Genomic DNA, 21,795 nt, shown 5'->3' with positions numbered 1-21,795 from the left:
GTCTAGCCACAGATTTTCAGTGATGTTTATGCTGGGGGAGTGTGAGGACGTCTTAAAGTAGTCCATTGTGAATTTTAAGGTGTGTTTAGGACAGTTGTCCTGCTGTAGAAACCATCGAATCAAATCATTTAGATGGATTTGTTGTTGTTGCAAGGGGGGACCCATTCGTCTCTGGTCAAAACTCCCTATAAAGTCACTTTAACTTTACAAGTCTGACTGTTATGCTCAGGTATACTGGTCATCAATAATAATAATGGCAATGATGATCATATTAGATTAAATTAGTCATAATAATAACAGTAGCAGTGGTTAGAGCAGTGGTAGACAACTAGTCCAAGGCAGGTAGCAATAGCTGGAGGATGGGCAACTGGTCTGGTAGCATAGTGGTAGCAAGTGGTAGCATAGAAAGCCCAAACGGTCAAACTTCCATCAGTCTCAGGCCAGACAGTCAGGTGGGCAGTCATCAACTCATTGCTCATTTCACCTGAACGTTCTGTTTTGACTTGATGAGTCCGCAGGACCTGCTCATTTAGATGCTCATTTGGCTAAGGACGCTGGAAAGGTTTTCTTCTGGTGACTATTCCATTAAGAATTGGTTGTTGCAGATGGGGCTGCACAGTAGAACAGCACATCACCTGCTGTGCAGTAACCCAGCCATTGCTGTGCTCTTTTGGATTTCAAGGAATACGTCATCAAATATCAGACTTTAAAGTCCAGTTTGAATCTGATCATTCATTCCTCCTTTTAAACCATTCTTATTTCTTTCCTTGTCGACTCTCAGTGCTTGCTGTCCCAGCCGAAGTTCTGGTCAGTGGAGGTGACGTCACTGTGCCTGAGGACTAAAGTGGAAAGAACGAGCTCACGGAGAGTGGAGCGTGCCATGATGCAGACTCAGGTAGAGTTTAACACAGCATATGCATGCACACATACAGGGACTCAAGGGGCCGAGCAGTTCTTCAGTCGTATGCATTTGGCCACAGTAGGTGAAGCTGATGCACAGTGATTCATTTGGGTCAGTGAAAGCTTCTGATATGAGGGAATTGCACTGCTTTCTCATTTAGGAGTGAAATAGGATCTCAGGTTTCCTGATGAGATTGTTTTGTTTAGGTTTTGTTGTGTGTTGAGACAGATAAACTCTTGGGAGGAGGATTACTGTGATTTCCTGTCAGCAGATTCCTGTTTCCTTACTGTTGTTTATGATGGAACTTTTTGCTGTTGCTCCGCTTTATCCTGCAAAAGAACAGAGGAAGAGCCTCTGGAATAATTCTCTGAAAGTAATGATACTGATGCTGTATGTGTCAGTGGGTGTGTTTGGTATTTAACCCCTCAAACAGCCTAGGGTCAGCCGGTGGGCCGAAAGTGTTATAACGAACTTTATTACCAAATAATAGCCCCACCAGTTTGTACAGACGTCCCTATAGTTACTGAGTAATACACTGAGTAATAATGTGTGATAAACCTTCCTGCATTGTACCCCGCGCATCACAGGGCCGCTCCTTCAGTTCGCCCTTCATTTGAATCTCCACACTTCACGTTTCCTTTATTTGGTAAGGGTCACGTGCCTTGCAGCCTCTTGTTACTGAGAGAGATTTGAGAGATTTGATGTTTACCGACACACAGGATATTTAAATAGAAACTGAGCAGGAAGCTCATAAACCAAGCAAAGTTTGTGTCTGACGACGTTTCTTTGGTTCTTTTTGCCCAAGCAAAGTTTTAACTTTGCACCCTGAGGAGACCCTCTCTGGCATCACAAACACAATTTGACAAGGCACTCAGGGGGTCTGACCCTGCGGGCGTCCCCTCAGGAGAGACTTTGAAAGAGACAGAAGATCACGCACAGGCACACCAGCAGCCGTCGATCACCAAGTTAGAGAGACATAAAGATGCTAGTTGATCCCAGTCTTCTGACACAAGTGTGTTCACTCACCCTGCCAGCAGTCCCAGCCCAACAGCCACCATCAGTCCCCCATCGCTGGAACCCCAGAGACAACCAGGCTGCAGAGATTGACAGCATGCTCTCTTGCTTGGAGCGTTAGAGATGGGGGGGGGGGCACGAGTGAGGAGAGGAGGGGAGACGAACATGGAGAAAAGGATAAAGATTTCTGTCTGTTTTCTTTGAAGCTCTGCCAGCATTAGACCGACTAGCTATGATATGTTTTGGCGTTTGACATTTTTGCTGGCAACTGAAGGGGCAGAGAGATGGAACAGGCAACAGAGACAAGAGGGAAGATGTCATATAATAAAATATATCGTGTAGTGACGGAAAGGCGTTGCATTGTTCATTTCTTTATTGTTTTTCAAGTTTTATCTCATATTCTACCCAATTTGGAAGGCCAGTTACCCAATCCACGTTCATGTGGACTCCCCTGTCACTAGCAGCACTAGCACACGTCTCCTCCAGTACCGCTTCTTTTCGAACTGCCACTGATGGGGTGCTTGCAGGGAAGCACAGACACCGGTGCCGACCAACCTAATGCTAGGAGTGATCAGAGAAGGAAGTGCTATCAACAAAGAAAGGGGTCTCTCTGACCAGCCATAACTATACCCATGACAGAGGAGCTTGTAATGTCACATGGACCTGATGTGGATTTGACATTTGACACAGGCCAGAAAACCAAATTACACAGTTTCCAAGGCTCAAACACCACTAACCAGAGTTCGACTTGAGTTTTCTCCATGGTTTGAACGCTGTAGGTGCCAATAGAAACCTGACTCCCATTTAAAGTCAGGAACGTTTTTGCCTTCTCCTGTAAAATCATCAGTTTGGAGCTACATTTTTCACTGGACAGCGACAATGGCTAAGACCTAAGTAATGAGCTAGTGGGCTACATTGAACTAAAAGAATACTAGTAGTGTGTGTCCTAGAACTGCTAAGGACGATTGCATTTTTGGTTACGGTTGTGTAGAGCCGGACGGTGATTATTTATCATTTAGAATACATATATAACAAAAATGAGTGGTTAAAGATGGTCGTTTTATATAAGCTACTTATTCATTGATTAGAGAATGTCCCGTATCATGATATGTGTTGTTATCTGGATTTAAAGTGACCCTCATCTGGGTATTGAACAGCCTCATGTCATGCATGGAGATTACTGGTGGCGGGAGGTTTGTCCTGGCATGTCCCGACGGGTCCCGATAAAAAGAAAGAGGTGTTACTCCACCTCTTTGGAGAGCAGATCACTTTTCACCACAAAGTTCTCCACTGCACTGAAGCTACAGACTACATGCTCCATGTGTACGTGCAGTAAGTGTAGTAGAAACTGGAGTTCAGACGTTTCCCCTTTTACACTCTTCTAACCCGTTTTAAACAAATCATGACATTTTGTGAAAAATCACAGGCTCTACAGTCTCCATATTCTCCCTGGAGTTGGGCGTTTCACAGCAGTGCTTGACAGACTTCATTTCCTCTGCCCGCTCTGGCCTTTCTTCAGCGATTAAGAGCCCGGAGTGAGTGTGGTGAAACTGCAGAAAGGAGCTTGTAAGCATGTATTCCTCTCCCTCGCTCTTAGAAGTTTTTGAAATTCCGAGGCCACTTAGAGAACCGGAGGAGGAGACTGCGTCAGAAAAGGGGGAAAAAATAAAAAGTTTTCGTTCTTATAACGCGCTCAAAACCACAAAGTCTGACGCATTGTTGGGTTAAAGACATCTTTTGTAACGCTGTGATTTGGTGCACAGTGCTTTCACCGCCTGGTATCGACTGGCTCCTTCATGTTTTTCATTTAGAACTCTAATGATGCCCTGGATGCAGTAGATTTCTCCGAACAAGAAATTCAATTTCTGCGGTTAATCAATAATGTCCCTGAAATGGAGGCAGGCAGCTTTAGTCTGCGTTATGGATTTAAACATCTTGTGGCTAGATTAAACAAGAGACTCCAGTACATACATTGCCAGGATTATCCCCCACCACCAACCCAACCCCACCCCACCCTCTGCCTCACTCAGAGTTCAACACAAATTCAGTTTTGCCTCAAACTAATTCAATTGGTATATAAAGCTTGTTTTTATTTGTCGAAAGTGAACACAGCTAATGCTGGCCAACCTTTTCTTTTGAGCAACATACTTTTTATGTTAAGAAATCAATACAAATTTTTTTTTTTATGTGCGGGAATCTGGGTCCTACCTGTTGTTGTTTTTTTTTTTTTTTTTTTTTTTTTTTTTTTTTTTTTTTTTTTTTGTTAGTCAGCTGGGAAAGCTGCTTAAAATTTACAAATGATAATTGTCCATCTTGTTTCAACCTTGTTTGGTTAAACCAAATGAATTGTAGGGAAATGCAGGGGGCTGTTTTAATATTAAACATCATAATTTGTTACTTGACCACTTTTACTTTGACCTTGGCTGCTTTAAACATGAAGTGATTTCCTTTGTGCAGCACTGTGTTTAGCTCTTAGAGTTCTACTGTAGCAATGCCCCTCTGTCCAGTCCAAACTAAACCATTATGTATGTTTAGTGAACATTCAGCCGAGTTTACTTTACCATGTCCTGTAGGCAGAACCGCCAGGTGTTTAGATTGGAGTCATTTGGCTCTGTAGTAAGAGCGTTAGCTTTAGCTCTTATTATAGACATAATGTGGTTCTGATAATGCACTGCATTCCTTCTACAGCTACAAGAGTCTTTTGTTAATTTCAGTGAAGTAACTCCTCAACTAGGATTCTGTTCACAACCCCCCGCAGTATAATTAGCATTTGTGTATTACTGGTTTCTACTAGCAGTGTGGGGGGAAAAAAAACAAAAAACAAAATAAGTAATTAGTTCTCTTCAGGCAACCCACAAATGAGCTTAGCTTTCCTCCAAAGAAACTGATTGCATCAAGTCAATCGGAAATTTCATTTCCACACAAGTTTCTCATTGAGCTGCCACTTATCCTCATCCCTCCACAGACGAAATTAAACCGTGGCACGTTCTTGTAAAAACTTCATCATAGTGGTTGTAAACAGGAGCGTTTTTTTATTTATTTATTTATTTATTTATTTATTTATTTTAAGTCATTTTTGTAAAGCAGTGTTGTAATTAGGCTTGAGGAGGTGGTGCATTTCTCTTTCGCCTTTTTTCCCCCTTTTTTATTGGATACATTCATATATGTGGCAAAAAAGGATACTGTACACTCTGCTTTTGAAGTGGAAGCACTGGTGTAAGGAACATTTTATGGAGATCTAGCAGTGCCCAGGAGTGCATTTTGAAAACATCGGTCTTCTGTTACTTTTGACCTGACGTAGTAGATGATGGTGGTTTGTGTAACATGTCCATAAATCATGCCAAATCGTTATGCAGGTAAACAGTTTTTATATAATTTACTAGATCAGTGATCACTCTGTTACAGCAAGATATGTTTGTCGTTTACTTATTACTTTAAATGTCAAATGTTTGCAGATATCCTAATGAGTGGTAAGGGGACGGCTAATTCGAATCCTGAGCCAGGATGCTTTGCCATCAACAGCCGGAGTCAGAGAGAGCACAATTGGCTGTGCTCTCTCTGGGTGGGTAGATGGCGCTCTTATCACTCGGCTGGCACAGGTGTCTGTTGGCTGGCGTGATGAAACCAGGACCCAGCGCTCTGCTCTGAGCACGCCACCGGCAGAACAGAGACAGTGGCTGGCTTTGCATTTATCGGAGGAGACGTGTTAAAAAGCAACTTACCAGCCGCTTTTCAGCTCCGTCTCCTTTCTTCTCGCTCCTTCTGGGTTTGGCAGAGCAGTCGCTGGTCATCGTGATGTAATCACAGTACTGCACTTTACAGAAAAACGCTACCCAAACCAGAGACGTTTTAGAAAAACAACACCAGGATTACCAAGGGACAACACTTTAGCACTTTAGCTGGAGTCCTGCGCGGTTCGGTGGTTTCCCCACATGTAGCCATTTTGTTACAAGAAAATCCCCAAACTATCTGTCCCTCCAGGATGTCCGGTAGGCACTGCGCTTAGCTCAGGGTTTCCCACTCTTGGACCTAGAGCCATACTGCCTGCACATTTTAGGCTTATTCCTTCTTTAAAGCAAACTGTGAACCAAGGACGGGTGCACTGTTTTTACGCCGGGCCAGAGCCACTTTGTGGCCAGGCCCCATGTCCGCGCTGACTTTGTGTCAGGAGCATTGCTAGTGCTAGGGGGAAGCTTTTTTCCCCCCTGTAATGACAAATTGGATCACTTAAGGGGCCAAAATATTATTAAAATGTTAAGTTTAAATATCAAGTAAATAATTCATCTTTCTTTGTTTCTTGGGTTTCAGTGAAGAAGAGTATCACATTAAATTAATTTTTAGACACTAGTGAAGTCGGGTCAAGGCTTACTTGTCGTTTGCGTATTGCAGTGCTTGTGGTGAGGCTCAGGTAATTACAGCAGGGCCGCACTAATCTACTAAATGCACAGTATATGCTATACTGACTGTTGGTGCATTGTTCGTATTAGTAGGTCTGTAACATTTGCGTTAACCCCAGAAACAGCAGCTTAAAGGATTGCATGTGTTTCTTTGTTTCTTTTAGTGGAAATGCTCCCTGTGCAGCCCTGCTGCATGTCAAGTGGCCTCAGAATGGAATGGAAAGTGGATAAATGCTGATTCTTATCTCGCGTCTCTCAGCATCAGACGGAGCAACGTTGTCAGCATTATACCTCACGCTGCTATAGCCAGCTACAACCCATGCTGACAGTTTGTAAAGTGTAGCCAACATCTTTGTGACAGTCGAATCTCAGTGTGCAGGTGCAGTGGAAGAAGAGGAAGAGGAGAAGGAGGTCTGCATTTCTCAGAGCTGTTGACATTCTTGTCAGTTATCGGACTGATGACACGTTAACACATGTTCACGGTGCCTATTTCTGTGCTCCTGCCTGATGGGCATGTTGCGGTGTGATTATTTCCATTTCTCGGAACAGAGGGAACGAGTGTCAGCTTTTCACTAAAGCTTACTGTATTCCTGAACAGGCAGGCCAGTGCATGCAGGAAAAGCATGCAGACACATCAGCATGTACGTATATGCAGATAGGCTGTAGTGTCTCCCTGGTTTGAGCCTGATGGTCTATTCATGAGGGTGCACTTCAGCGTGAAGTAACAGGAGTGTCCTTATTTCTCTTCTTGAGGGAATGCTTTTTTTCTGGCCTGTGTTGACAGGCCTTAATGCATTATTTGTTTTGTTGACATCTCACCAGGAATAAGCCTATGTTTTCTTTTTCCCCCCATAACCTCCAGCTCCCTAATTGGAAGCTGCATTGGAAAACCGAAGGCATAGCAAGACTTGGATGTTATTTGGAAGCTTGTGTCTCTAAAATGTTTGTGTTTGTTTGTGTTTTTTGATTCTGAGGAAAGGTTTATCATAAAATGGAGAATTTAGCTTTGTTTACTAGAAATCTAGAACCTGAAGTGACTAGATCTGGATGATGTCGAGGATCTATTGAATGTTATCTCTGTCCAGCTTGCCCACTTTGCAGTTTACCGCAGTACGCTTCCCGCAGACCTTTTAGTTCTGACTGTATTTTCATTTCAGTTTGAGTCACGTTGTCAAGGAGAGCTTAGATTTCATGCACTTGCTTGGTAGATACAAAAAAACAATGGCATGAGGGATGTCCCGACTATTAAGGTTCCGATAGGTTCCTTAGATTTGCTGTAGTAGAGTCCCATCTGGCACCCTCTAGGCGCCATTAGTAGACAAACCAAACTATGGTGCAAATGCTCTGTTCTATCAATGAAGAGAAACACGCTCTTTTCCCTGGTTCTGAACCAGCTCTGAACGGCGCATTCAGAACCGAGCAGGAGGCCAGTACTAATGCTAAAGCACACACCAAGTGATCTGACTGCAGAGTTGTAAAGGAGCTGGGAGCTGAATGGTCAGAAAGTTCAGTCAGATTGGACTTGAAGATATGAAACACTATAGAGTTTAAGGCAGTCGTTTAAAAAGTTGCTCCAAACAAAGTAGATCAGATTAGAATATAGTCTGTAAAAATACAGTGATTTTACTGGTGTTTACGGTTGTGGATTAGCACATCTTGCCTAAATTGTGGGGTTGGTATTTATCAAAACACAAGGATCATATCAGATCGGGTCGGTATTGGCTGATAGTCTGCATTAGGACACTTCCCAAGATCACTGTGCAATTCAAAACGCAGTTTGTCACAAACCGGGATCTTTTACGTCTGACTGTTTTCGTCTCCTAGCAGAGAAAGAGTCTTGCAAACCCTGCTTTGATGATCAAGCTCTCGCCATATTTATTTTATCGGTTGAGTTTGCTGTTTCTAAATTAAGAAACCCTTTCATGATTCTTTCAGACGTTGGTAGATTTCTTTACCGAGATGAGCTGTCCAGTGTTGGAGAGACTGAAGATCTTCTACAGCTGCCGAGCGCCTCCGCATTGGGAGCTACAGGTACGGAATCATTAAACCCACCTTTCCACCATGTCTTTTCCTGCTGCTCTCAATCACATTTACTTTTCACCCTTCTGTGAAGGCAACACGTTCAGCTAGGTCATTTCCATTCTGTTTACATCCAGCACTGACAACTTCAAGTCCACGTTTTTTCATTTCGTTTCGTTTTAGTGTCAAGCAAGCGTGAAGAATGTTAGTGCTTTCTTTGCAAACAACACTGTATGAATAACAAGACGTAGAATTTCAGAAGACACACAGACACAAATCGAACCTTTCCACAATACTTTCAGTGGTTAATGTCTTAAGGTAGGACTACACAGCTCTGGTTAACTGTCAGGTTTCGTTGGTGTGATTAAGTAGGGGTTCACCCATGTGTCCTGCACACTGACCCCCTAAGCACTGAGTTGTGCAGCCCTTAGAAGTTGGCACAATTGTTATGTGAGAAGCTTAGAGCTTACTTAACATCTAGTGAACATTTGGAGATTTTGCATATTCATAGTTGTATATTGCCACTTCATCAGTTCTATGAGATCTTTTTTGTTTTTCTATTATTATTATTATTATTATTATGCTGACCAGAATTGAGTGCACTGTCTGGAACATTGTAAAGATTTCCTCACAGTCTCAAATAATAGTTTGGCACTCACACCCATGTTTGGGCCTTGTTGCAAAGTGCTGAATTTGTTGGTGTGCCTGAGGGACCAAAGCCAGCCTGAGCAACCTAAGCAACTCTGATATAATGTAAAACGATTTCAAGAGACTGAACAGAAACTCTGTAGGCTTGACTACTGCTTTGAGCTTTGTAACGCTTGAGGGGTGTGGAGAAACAATCGTTCCTTTATGCACCAGTTTGAGGGCCTTCATACCGAGTTTAGATGGTGGGGGGGTGGGGGGGGGGGGACTGATGCAGGGGTTGCTTGTGGCGGCTTTTGTAAACATACTTGAGTTTCGTCATATGTTTTTGTTGTTTTGGGGGCCGGAGTTGCTCGGCCACCTTGATTTTACAATCTTTCTTCCCTTTCTGTCACTGGCTGGCAGTGCTGTGTTTCGAGTGACTTCAAGAGTAGCGTCAAGAAGCTCTCCCTCGGCACGTTATCAATTAATACACTTTGCGGGTGAAAGCCACGTGTTTTGTTACTGCTGATGCAGAGGATGCAAAAATGGCAACATGTTTGAACACACAGTTCTGGTCAAAAGTTTTAGAACAGCCTTTTTATTTGGTGTAGTCCACTGGCAGTCTTAGCAATGGCTTTCTTACTGCCACTCCCCATGTCAAACCTGCAGCTCCAAGTCTTCTCTTTATAGGTAAAACGATGACTCAGACCAGTGTTAAGCTGAGCTGCAAGGTGCTGTCATGTGAGCCACCCGTCATGCAAGCTGTTGACTCTCAGAAACTTGTCTTCTGATGCTGAGTCTGTCAGATCTCTTCAGTTTTCTCCACTTCCCAAGAGCCATACTACGCTCTGGCTTGATTTGTAAAGACTGCAGGAACCGTGTTCGACACTGCTTTTTTTTTTTTTATACAGGGTTCGGAAATGTTTTGCACCATCAAAGCCTAATTTACTTCCGTTGCTAGAACAGCTTTAAATTGTTACCCAATGACCTGTTCCCTAATTTAGAACATGATTCCATTTTAGTAAATGTTTCCCTTCAGACTTTCAGGTTCTTGCTCTTGTAGTAAAGCATAAACATCAGAAAAACCTGACTAAAAAAAAGCCGGTGTTCTAAAACTTTTGACCGGTAGTGTAGTCTAAGCTCTAATGTCAGGTTGGAAGGTCATGCTGGTGTCAAACTTCAAATGTGTATTTCTTCCCCTGAGAAGTTTGTCCACAGGTATGGGTGTATTTGGTGCTGTGTGGAAATGCCTGAGGAGAGTCTGATGGTGGCTGCTGTTCACCAGTAAAGACTTGGCACTGCTAGAGAGAGATGTATCGAGATGGAGAGTGGGAGGAAGAGAAAAACTAGAAAGCGAGAAAGAAAGAGAGCGAGAGAGAGAGAGGGAGGAATGGGGAAGGATGGATGAAAGGAGGAATGGGGAGATCAGTTCAGCAGATGACATTGCCTAGGCTCTGTGTAATAACGGCGAACAGCAATAAAGCTGGAATTGAAGGCGCCCCTATTGCTGCCTGGGGAATTGAGCAGCCGCAGGCGAGTGGGAGACGCGGGCTGCATGTAACGAGCGTGTGTTTGCCTGTGTGTGTGTGTGTGTGTGTGTGTGTGTGTGTGTGTGTGTGTGTGTGTGTGTGTGTGCCAAGCAGGTGGAGGAGAAAGGTTGGAGGGCAGAAATGTTTGAAGATGGAAGGAGATTTGAGATATTGTTGGATTTGCTTACAGAATGAATCACTTTGCCATAAATATGATAAAATGTTGCATTAGCCTTGCCAGTTCCGCAGGGGGAGTGTGTGTGTGTGTGTGTGTTGGGGGGGGGGGTTAGTAAGGTAATGAAAAGACCGATACAAATGCACAAATGGGACTGTAGGGAAACACTACTTCTCTATTCTCCCCTCTCTCTCTCTCTCTCTCTCTCTCTCTCTCTCTCTCTCTCTCTCTCTCTCTCTCTCTCTATCTCTCTCTTCCCAGTCTTCTACGACGTTCATATTTACCATTAGCATCACGTTCTCATGTCTCCCTGCTCACGCGGCCACTCGCAGACGATGACGGCAGTGAATAAATTTAAGATTTATGGATTTACGGCTACTCATAATGCTTGCGCTACGTGATATGCCACTCAAGGTGAGGAGGAGGCCGGTGTCACAGGATTCGGAGAAATCTAAAGAGATCTCTAATAGAATTTGGCCAGCGCACTCTCGGACAGAGTGGACATTTTAAAAACCTGGACGTTTTTGTAATGTATAAGTAATCAAAGATCAAACGTTCCGTCTGATTAGCATCAGACTGAGTCCTGTGCCTCTTTTGATATGAGTGCTTTTTGAAGGTGAAGCAGTTGTAGAGACTCAAGCGGTGATGGTAGAATATGAGTAGATCACAGTATAAGTATATAGATACAGTAGAGTAAGTGTATATCAGAGAGTGTGTGTGTGGTGCCGTTGAATTTTTCTTGTTTTATGTATTTACATTGGTCTGCCTGCCCTTTTATTGTGTATTTGACATTTACAGTGTCATTAAAAAGTATTTCCCCCTTATCTGAATACCCCAACACTGAATGACTGAATCATTAAAAGGTGGTGTAGCAAATATTGATCATATAAAAGTATTGTGTGTATTATTTTGTGCAATACTGTATAGATTCTTAAAAACACAGTATATTTTTTTATTATAATGGTTTACATGCAAAGATTGGTAGCAGACAGTGGTTTATAGGGGTGTGTTTATGAAAAAAAGTGTTGAGTTTAAAACTCAAGACTCAAGCTGTTTATTCCATACAAAAGTGACCTCTCCTTTCAGTGGAAGTCAATGTAAAAAGATTATATTTTGGGGCATCTCTATTGGTCAATTCATTATGAAAACTGGACACAGTATAAAGAACAACTGCCGGATCCACATTATTTTAAAAGTGGAAAAACAGCAAAAATAAAGATAAATCACTGCAATAAAATCTAGACAAATTCAGACCACAAATTCAGACGGGGGCAAACACTTTTTACAGCTGTGTGTGTGTGTGTGTGTGTGTGTGTGTGTGTGTGTGTGTGTGTGTGTGTGTGTGTGTGTGTGTGTGTGTGTGTGTGCGAATGTGTATTGACCTGTCAGTGCTTCATATTCACATGTTTGTGTGTATACATCTTGACGAACCCCCCACTCTCTCCTTGTCTTTTCTACCTCCACCCCAGAGGCAGTTAGCGAGTCTGCTGACAGATCTGGGTCTGACCAGCTCTGCTCTGCTGATCTACGAGAGACTGGAGCTCTGGGAGGACGCTGTCATCTGCCTGGAGCGAATGGGCCAACATGGCAAGGTGCGCACGTCACCCTGGCAACACACACACAGATACAGATTATGGGGTTTTGAGTGCCATGCATTTTTATATATTTTTTTTTGCATTATTGCATTATTATTATTATTTTTTTATTTTATCACTAAACCACTGTGAAAACAGTATGCTACAATACAGTATGCATACCAAAAGGCTTAAGAGAGGGCATTTAAATGAGTATCAAAATGTGTTTGGACATTAAAACATTTTTCTTATTATATTATATAATAATTATTTCCTTCTGCAGTGCTAACAGTCCTATGAAACCTTGCCTTCTACACTTTATCTTGCATTCGTCAGTAATTCCTAGTATATTCCTTTGCTAGGCTCTGCATTTGTGTTTAGTAGTTAACTAGGTTAATAAAAACAGACTTATTAGCGTTTGACAGTCTCTAGGACAGGACATGCTCCAGGTCTGGAGGGCACTTTTCTAATAATTAATTGCTAATTTTACCTCATTTTCTACCCAATTTACAAGGCCAATTACCCAACCTCCGTTCAGAACACACACTTGGAGGGTGAAGACTATTACGTGTTTCCTCTTATCAAACTGTTTGCTGATGCATCGCTAGGAATCCAATGCGCTTGGAAAAAGTGTGGCTCCCCAGCTAACGGACGCTTGTGCTGACCATCACACTAGGAATGATGTGGGCAGAAAGTGCCATCAACCCACCCCTGAGAGAGCAAGACCAATTGTGCTCTCTTGGGTTCCGTCTGCAGGAAAAAGGGCAAGCATACAAATCTGAGCCCCTTTGATAAGAAACAAACTGCGTTGACTAAAGACTGGGTCAGAACATCATGTGGGCTGTGCAGTGGTCAGGTAAGCTCCAAGTGCTCCAAGGAAGGACAGCGAGTGAACTGGCGAGAGCGTCATGGGAGCTCAAAGGTCATTGGTGTGATCTATGAAGGCCCCACCTCACAACTTGAATAATGAAAAGGGACTGCTGCTGATTACTTGGTGCCAGATACCACAGGACACCTTCAGCGGCAGGTGGTTTTAATGTTATGGCTGATTGTTGGATAAAGCTGCTAGTTTTACAGTTAAACATGTAGGACTTGAGTTTAACACCCAGCGCAGGCAGTTATGCATTATATAAGCCTGCAGTGTACCAGTGAGCAGCCCAGGCACACCATACACCACCCCTTCTCCATCTGGCCTCACTGACTGGCACCAGTCCCACTCTCTCTTCGTGACAGCTTTGTGATGCAGGTGTGTGTGCCATGTCTCTGGAGTGCCTGTACTTGTAATGGTGTTATGATGTCAGGTGCCTTTATGAATCAGGCACTTTTATGTGATGTAATGGGGCAGCAGTGACATCAGAGGGCTGACCTCATCCTGTAGTATTTTTCATCTGTCTTGCTTAGTTCCATCAAGTGTAAGTGTGTGTGCGTGCTAGGAATCCTGAATCAGTTGCAATCATTACTGTGACACCCATGAGAGCTGATGCAAACAATGTCTCACACACACAACACAAACACACACTCCAGTTCCAAAGTGGGCCACCTGATATGTGTGTGTTCTGAGTGTTTGGCCCCCCAGTTCTTTACAGCAGTACACACACACACACACAGATGGATACTAATGACAGTGTGTCTTTGGCCAATGAAAACATGATTAGAGTAAATCAGAAATACAGTTAAAGTTATTATATACACTATATGGCCAAATGTTTGTAGACACCCCTTCTAATGAATGCCTTTAACTGTTCTAGCCTTTAACTATCAACTATTGCTGCCACATGTGCAAATGCACACTCTAGCTTATCTAGTCCCTGTAGAGAAGTTCTGCCAATAGAATAGGACTCTCTGGAGCAGATGAGCATGAGCTTTCTCCACTAATATCCACTAGTAACCCTCCTCCACTCACTGCCTAACCAGTAAGCTGATTAGCTCTTTTTGTGGAAGCGAGATGCTTTATCTGTTAATGGATGCCATGTTGAGTGTTACAAGAGCTCCCATTCATCTCGCGCTTCTGGCGAGAGGTCTCTCACAGCTCCATAGTGCAGTAGACGGCATGCCAAGGCCAGAGTGGCAATGACGGAGATGTCATTCTCCCTAATGCTGTCAGCGCACCACGGTTTCTGTGCTGCTGAGATGCTACGCAGTGCTGCTTTAAGGTACGTCTGTAGCTACTCACTGCCTTGATGAATAGCTTTGCAATTTTTTCCACAGTACATGTACACTTAAGGCATTCCTAAATACCCCCCATTCACACACACACTACACGCTAACACACTGCTCTTGCTCTTGTCTGTTAGTTCCCTGGGAGCTGTTTCGCAGCCTTATCACATTACAGGAGCACTTTGTGCTTCAATCTGATTACAGAAGTGCAATCAGGTCGATACAGAAATCCTCTCGGCCTGAACTGAAGGCTTCAGCATGGCTGTGAACTCAAATATGAACTCTGAGCGCAGCACTGCTGTCGTTCAGCCCGCGGCATCTAGAAAATATCAGGATATCGCTTACACGCCCCCGTCCTTGTCTCTCTCTCTTTTACTTTCTCGCTGTCATCTTTCTTTCCCCTCATCCTCTCTCTCTCTTTCTCTCTCTTAAGTTCTCTCCCTCTCCTAGTTCAAAAATGAATGAACTGACCCTCAGAAATGGAACGCACAGTCTGACGGGGGAAAGGACTGAAACTGAGGAGATGGTGAGAAATGTATAAGAGAGAGAAAGAGAGGAAGTAAAAGGTTAGAACAAATGAAAGGGTAAAGTTAAAGACAGGAACAACTCCAGTCTCCTCCATTCCCTCCCCCACAGTCATGTCCTCGGCGATATGTCAAGAGTTGAACTTTTCGGCACCGGGGTTTGGTAGAAAAAGGTCCTTTCCATTATGCATTAGGCCAGTCTGGCTCTGGGTCGGTAGGCTGCATGTAAATTTGTCAAGCGCAAAAGCGCCACAGCAGGGCGGAGTAACGCACAAGTGAGGACGGCCAAAAGGCTGAGGCAAAGCAGAGGAGCTAATGTGAAAGCATGGAGCTGAGGGCAGCCAGAGAAGAGGGAGCAGTTCATTATGCAGGGCTGTGCTGGACCTTGCAGAGCAGACACTGAGCTAATTCAGAAAGTGGCTTAATGGCATATTGGGTATTTGGGAGAAACAAAGCAGATTGGAGTTCAAGGGCTGTTCATTGATTAAACTTGATTGATTATGTTAAAAAAAAAAAAAAAAGACCACATTTGTTTGCAGTTTTCCTTGTCTAGTTTCCTTGGCAGCAATTGGTTGACAGATGGCGTGTTAATATGCATATTTTAAATGTTTTAATCTTGCTCTTTCTCCTACAGAAAGAAACAGGCATTGATTGGCACATCTATTGAATTCATTTTACCAAATAGTCTTTTATATTGAGGAAAGGCCACTAATATGCCAGACGGGGTCATACCACATGAAATAGATATGAAGGGTAACTTTTTACTTTGATGGTTTATTAGATGCTTTGTAGATGCTCACCTGACATTCAGCTAACGTTTTAGGGTTTGGTTAGATCTAAGTTAGATTTAAGGTTTAGATTGGTTAGGGCTAGGATTATGTTTTGGGTTTGGTTCAAGGGTACGATTAAGGTGTAGGATTACATTCAGTTTACATTTAGAAATTGGAGTTCTTTTGCATTTAATACACATTCAGTTGAACGTTAGTTGAGGGTCAAGTGAGCATCTGCAATGCATCTGTAACGGACCACCCAAGTAAAGTGATACCAAAAGAAGTCTTAGTGAAGTGTTTTGAAGGCTTCCTAAAGTGCCTGCTTCTATTAATGAATTGTGGAATCTGTGAAAGGTTACACATGGTTTGTTAAGGCTGTTTTATCATTTGACTTCTGATTGTTCAATGAATCAATTAAAACATCTGATTGTTCCATAAGCGTAAATAAAATGAGTCAAGACTTGCATGACAGTTTTAGGGTTTTGGAATTACAGCTCTGCTTTATTTATGTTTTGCATTGGAAGGAGGAGCAACAGTGTTTGAGGTTCACGGTTTGTCACTACCGTGTACTGAACTCTCATTATGCAACTATGCCAAGATAAACACAGTTTTCCATTGTGGGGCTCCTTTAAGGAGCAGTTTGTGTAGTGAGGTGAAGATTCTGGAAACTGTAGGTTGGTTGGGAACATACTTATGTCTTTATGTGAGCATTCTTGTGTAGACTCATGGGAGACGTGTCTTATCCTACCCGTAAACAAGGGTCCCTGAGTGTAACTACAGCTTAATGTGGTTTTCCTGGCATAGCAGTGCTTTCAGTGTCAGGAGTGCCGCTTCTTAATGCTTCTTTGTCTTCGTCTTTTCTTCTTTTCTTTTCTTTTTTTTTTTTTGCCTTGGTTTCCTCCCCCTCCAACCATATTTCTTTGTTCTGTCTGCGTTTTTATGTTTCTGCTTTTCTCTTAGATTCATTACTGTTTTTATGTCTCCATCACTCTTCCCCCTCGCAGCTCACCGTACCCTAAAGCTTCAAGCTTTAACTGGAAACCATGTCACTGTAATTAGTGAATGTAAACCAGTTACCCGTCCGTCATCAAGGCCCTTACATGTTTTCCCAGGTCTGTTTGTTTCTCTTCCGTCTTTGTTATGGACTTAACGCCTTGCTGGTTGTCCCTCTCTTTCTATAGTACTGCATCTCAGACTCCCTCCGCCCCTCCAGCAGACTAGTGTTTTGGCTGCAGTGGGACGCATATGCAACTACACACAAGTAAAAGCCTCATTTGCAGTCCTATGACCCAACAAGCATGTTTTAAACACCCTTGTAGGTTACTTGGAATCGTCATGTTCAGTGCCTACCTGATATCATGGCCGAGACTGTGGACAGCGTTGTGGCTTAGTGTCTGGGTCAGTTCAGTTCAATTCAAATTTCTTGAAATTTTACAAATGTTTTTACAAAGCAGACGACCTGGTTCCGAACCCCCAAGCCAGTGACGACAGTGGCAAGGAAAAACTCCCTCAGATCGAAGAGACAAAACTTTGAAAGGAAACTTTCAAGACTCAAAATGGGGAACCCATCCTCCTCTGGTCGACACCGGCTAGCACAATAAAAGCAGAACAGGAATAAAACAACAGTGAATTAAGAAAATCTAGCAAATGAAAAATGTGAAAGTCCAGGCAAGTAAACAGCCATACGTAGTGCTTGTGTGTCATGTGCTTAAAGGCAGGGAATACACACTTATTCACCACCTCACTACTGCTGTAACTAAGCACTGAACTTGTACTGTAACTGTTCTAAGGGAACACTGCTAAAGGTCGAACCGGATTTCGCACTCGATAGAGCAAATGCTGCCTGACGCTGTTCTGAAGGCCTTTCCTCTGCAGAATATTTATCGTAATTTGTCTGGTAGTTCTTTAAAGTGTTGAACTAAATTACAGGTGGCACGAGCCTAGATCTGCTCGATTCCTGCCAGCGTGATCGTGTCTCAGTAATGCCAGGAAAAAACTGCCTCATCTTGCCCAAATCAACTCCCTCACACCTCCTACACAGGTTGGCAGCCTCCACAGTGAGAACATGCTGAGAATTGACCCAAATTGGCAGAAGAAAAGGGGGAAACCTAATCTTCTTCCTCTGGGAGTGTTTTACAAAAAAAGAAATGGGGCAAGTCGAACGAATTCTGAACTGTTTGGGAGGCCGCTTCACTCAGGTCCCAGTACAAAATGCCTATTTACTTTGATACAGGACCTGCTGCCCAAATTCCACATCCTGACCTCAGCTAACTGGAGGATTCTTCAGAGAGGTTTTTACAGCGAAGCATAACTGGAGTAATACCTAATGGGAACCAAAGCAGCTGGCAAGGAGTGGACCTTAACCCCGAAAAACTTCTCAAACTGCTGTCGGGTCAGAATTAATTATAATTCAAAGACTTGCCGGCTTTATGTTTGAGGCGACAGCAGTTTGACTGCACCGGATAGACCTTTGCTAGCCTCAGCAACAACACGGCGCCATTTCGGTCATTTACTTAGTGACAGAAATAAGAAATAACTTTATTTTACCTTTGTGCGTTAAACATGGCCAATCATGCTGGCTGTTAAACCAGGTGTTTCCATGGCACACATGATCCCTGAGACTTGTCAAGACCAGACATCAAGGCCACGGCAGCGAGATCCCCCATTCACGAAGGCAAAGACTTAAGTGTGCTGAAGTGTGACTTCTTTCATTCGTCTGCCTCCCCTTTGTCCCTTAGCTCTTCGGCTCTGTCCATCTGTTCTACAGAGCTTAGGAGCTCGTTTGTGTTTAGCAGAATGAGTTATTTGGGCCTCCTGTTTAGACTTCTCTTGGTTTTGCGTCACTGGCCCTGGTTGCTTTGTCCCGCTGATGATGAAGCATTGCTCCCCGGTTGTCAGACTTTGTCTATTGGCAGAAATGAACAGCAGCGTTTGTAGCCATTCGAGGACGTAATGAAATTACTGTGGTCGCACCTCTTTCCCGCTCTCCGCACATCTGTCAGCTCCTCAAGGTTTCAAATGGGCCTCAGTGACACAAATTGCTTTATCAATCATATTCAGTAACAGCTGTAATATCGAGGCAGCGGCGGCTGTGGGGTGGAGGGAGGTACGGGATAAAAAGGAACGTGACCGGATGCTTAGCAGAACTAAAAGCATGGCATTGCAACTTTGCTTTTGAAGTAGTAGTTGCTGATGCAGCAAAGGGATTTGAGGCCAACCTTGAACGTGTATTTGCACATCCTGTGTAAAGTAAAGCCCCCTCAATTGCAGTCAATTTCACTTCAAAGCAGCTTGGCATAACCATAATCAGGAATACAGTTCTGACGAAGCATTTTAACCCCTCGTGCTTTAAACCCTAGGCTTGTTACTTGGGTATTAATCCTAAGACTCCATATGTTTAATCATCCTGTAGTTAGTATGAGGTATTTGGTAACTACTATCAACTAAGAAGCAAGTGAGGACCTGTATTGTGGGCCTACATATGTGGACTTTATTTATATTTATTTATATTCAATCTCTTTCTTATTCAGGCAGAGGAGATCTTGAAGCGAGAGCTGGAGAAGAAGGAAACGCCGTCTCTGTACTGTCTACTGGGTGACGTGTTGAAAGACCCACAGTACTACGATCAAGCCTGGGAGCTCTCCAAACACCGAAGCGCTCGTGCTCAGAGGTCCAGGGCCCTCTACCACCTCCGTAACAATGAGTTCCAGCAGTGCGTGGAGTGCTTTGAACGTTCTTTGCGCATCAATCCCATACAGGTATCACTTGCACCTGTCTAGAAGAATGCCTAGCCTCATTAGCTGATAGCGGCTAACGTGATATAGCCTACACACAAACTTACCTAGACATTCACAAGCACATGACTTCTATACATCATTGGAACTGAGTTAAAAACCCAAATTTGAACATGTTTCCTCATTGACAGCTGGCCAGAGTAGTGGGGAAAAAGAGAGATGGGGTGACTGATGGATAGAAGCAAAAAAAAAAAGAGTGTAGCCTACAAGTGAGGGGTGTGAAGTGAAGGTGGAGGAGGGGGAGGGGGGGGGAGTGGTGTCAGATTCCCTCAGCTGGCCTCAGGGGAGCAGCGGAAGGGAAATCATTTCCTCTGTTTTGCTTTTTCATCTTTTAGATCCATAATGCAGCGTGGGACTCGGGCTGCAATAAGCTGGTGTAATTTTCTCCAACTCGACTGTAATGACCCCTGTGTGATCCTTCACACCGCGTCTAAGCACCACCTCAGGGACGTGCGGACCTTATGCTGCCCTCCACACAAAAGAGGGGGATTACAGTGTGAAGGAGAGTGAAGAGAGGGAGTTGGAGATGGAGTGCAGGAAAGAGAATAGGAGAAGGAGGAAGAGAGAGTGAGACAGAATGGTAAAGAAGTGTAGGGGATACAGTATGACTGTGCATTCAGAGGATTGTCCTGACGTTGAAGAGAACTGCTCTGAGAAACATTGATGCCATCTGAGGAATTATCATATGGCCCTGAATGCAGTCACCAGTCACCACTGATCTTCTGCCTTGATCTAGAGAGGTTAATTGCATCAGGGCAGCTTTATTTGAACGGTGTTAATAAAAGGTCAGTAAACTGAGTCTCAATGAACATTTTCTAATGCATTTTTCTCCCTTTCTTTGTGCTGTAGCTGGGAGTGTGGTTTTCTCTGGGCTGTGCCTACTTTGCTTTGGAAGGCTATGAAGGAGCAGCTAAAGCCTTCCAGAGATGCGTGGGGCTGGAACCAGATGTAAGTCACATGACCTAGGCCTCCAACTAAACGTGAAGCTAACAGGGTTACAGTCGTTTTCTTCAGGGAAGAACACCAGCAGCCTTTTCGCCCTACCTCCTTTCCCATGCTAATTCAGGGTCGCTGTGACTGTAGTTTTGGGGCATGCTTCTCTAGCTAAAGCCGAATGAGAAAGCGTTATGTGCACAGGCCACATTTCAGGCTGGGTTCACTGGTTTGTTTTGTTTTTTTATGTAGAGTCAGCCACTTTCAAAAGAACACATTTATGCCACATTTTTCAGTAATTTAACAAGGGCATGGCCCAGCCCCCTCTCTTGGAAATGTACAATCTTGAGTTCACAGCAGGTTCTAAAAGTCAAAATGACTGAATTAACTTAAGTTAGCAGGTCAGGTGGGTTGGAACTGGGCTACATAGAGTGGATGAAAATTAGGAGCGTGTTTTACACCCTCAGTCACGCGATTACGGCATGCCTGCTAGTCACATGGTGCCCAGCCTCTGCCTAACCTTATAAAAAGACAAGGTTCAACTGTTAATAATAGAGGCAGTATAAATAGGTGTATTGAATAGCAGCTTTTGTACATTTAAAAAGCAGTTTAAAGTGCTTCACAGGATGTATAGAGAAATTCCGCAGAACAGCATAGCCATAAAATCATACTACATACATACGACACATGATGGTGTAATAACTGTATGGTAGTAACTCGGGGTGGGCAATATGATACTTTTTATCCTATATGGTGATACATTTTCTTACTGTGATGCAAGCAATCGTATCGTGGATGTTGTCAGTGCTTATAGAGTAATGCAGTACACATTTCATTACAGAGAGCAGAGAGTGTAATTAGTGCTGTTTCATTTTGTTTTGAGTTCAGCAGATTTTCAGCATATCGTGCAGCCCTGTGTCAAATTGCGCTAACTTTAGCGTAACATGAAATTGTCTTTGAATATTGCGATGTAGTGTTACATTTACATTTACAGCATTTAGCTGACGCTCTTATCCAGAGCGACTTACAAGGTAACTGGTGTTACAGAATTGGGCCAATGTAGTGTTAGGAGTCTTGCCCAAGGACTCTTATTGGTGTAGCGCAGCATAGTCACCCAGACTGGGAATCGAACCCCAGTCTCCCACATGGTGTGGTAGCTCAGTGGCAGGTAGTGGTGTTATCTGTTGCGCCACACCAAGTGTTTTTACCCTAGTAATAACAGTATGGTGTATACTAGTGGTAAATTAAAAAGACAAGAGGCTGTGTTTTCTTTCATAGTTTAACAGACTATTCTTTCTGTTTTTTGTTCTTTTAGAACTCAGAAGCCTGGAACAATCTCTCCACAGCCTACATCAAGCTAAGGCTGAAGTAAGTAAAAACT

At 43.4% G+C, this 21,795-nt stretch overlaps 1 protein-coding gene across 3 annotated transcripts in view; it reads left to right on the top strand.

Annotated features, from left to right (window-relative positions):
* ttc27 (tetratricopeptide repeat domain 27) overlaps positions 1-21,795 on the top strand; it is an 82,112-nt gene that overhangs the window by 40,314 nt on the left and 20,003 nt on the right. For all 3 annotated transcript variants that reach the window (XM_072689983.1, XM_072689982.1, XM_072689981.1), the window contains exons 10-15: positions 782-895; positions 8,248-8,343; positions 12,132-12,254; positions 19,218-19,445; positions 20,331-20,429; positions 21,730-21,782. In XM_072689983.1, the coding sequence (XP_072546084.1) occupies positions 782-895; positions 8,248-8,343; positions 12,132-12,254; positions 19,218-19,445; positions 20,331-20,429; positions 21,730-21,782 (713 nt within the window). The remainder of the gene's footprint in view (positions 1-781; positions 896-8,247; positions 8,344-12,131; positions 12,255-19,217; positions 19,446-20,330; positions 20,430-21,729; positions 21,783-21,795) is intronic.

Source organism: Salminus brasiliensis, chromosome 10 (genome assembly GCF_030463535.1).
Source record: "Salminus brasiliensis chromosome 10, fSalBra1.hap2, whole genome shotgun sequence".
NCBI classification, from domain to species: domain Eukaryota; kingdom Metazoa; phylum Chordata; class Actinopteri; order Characiformes; family Bryconidae; genus Salminus; species Salminus brasiliensis.
Note: the sequence above shows the minus strand (reverse complement) of the source record. Positions and strands in the feature narration are given on the sequence as shown.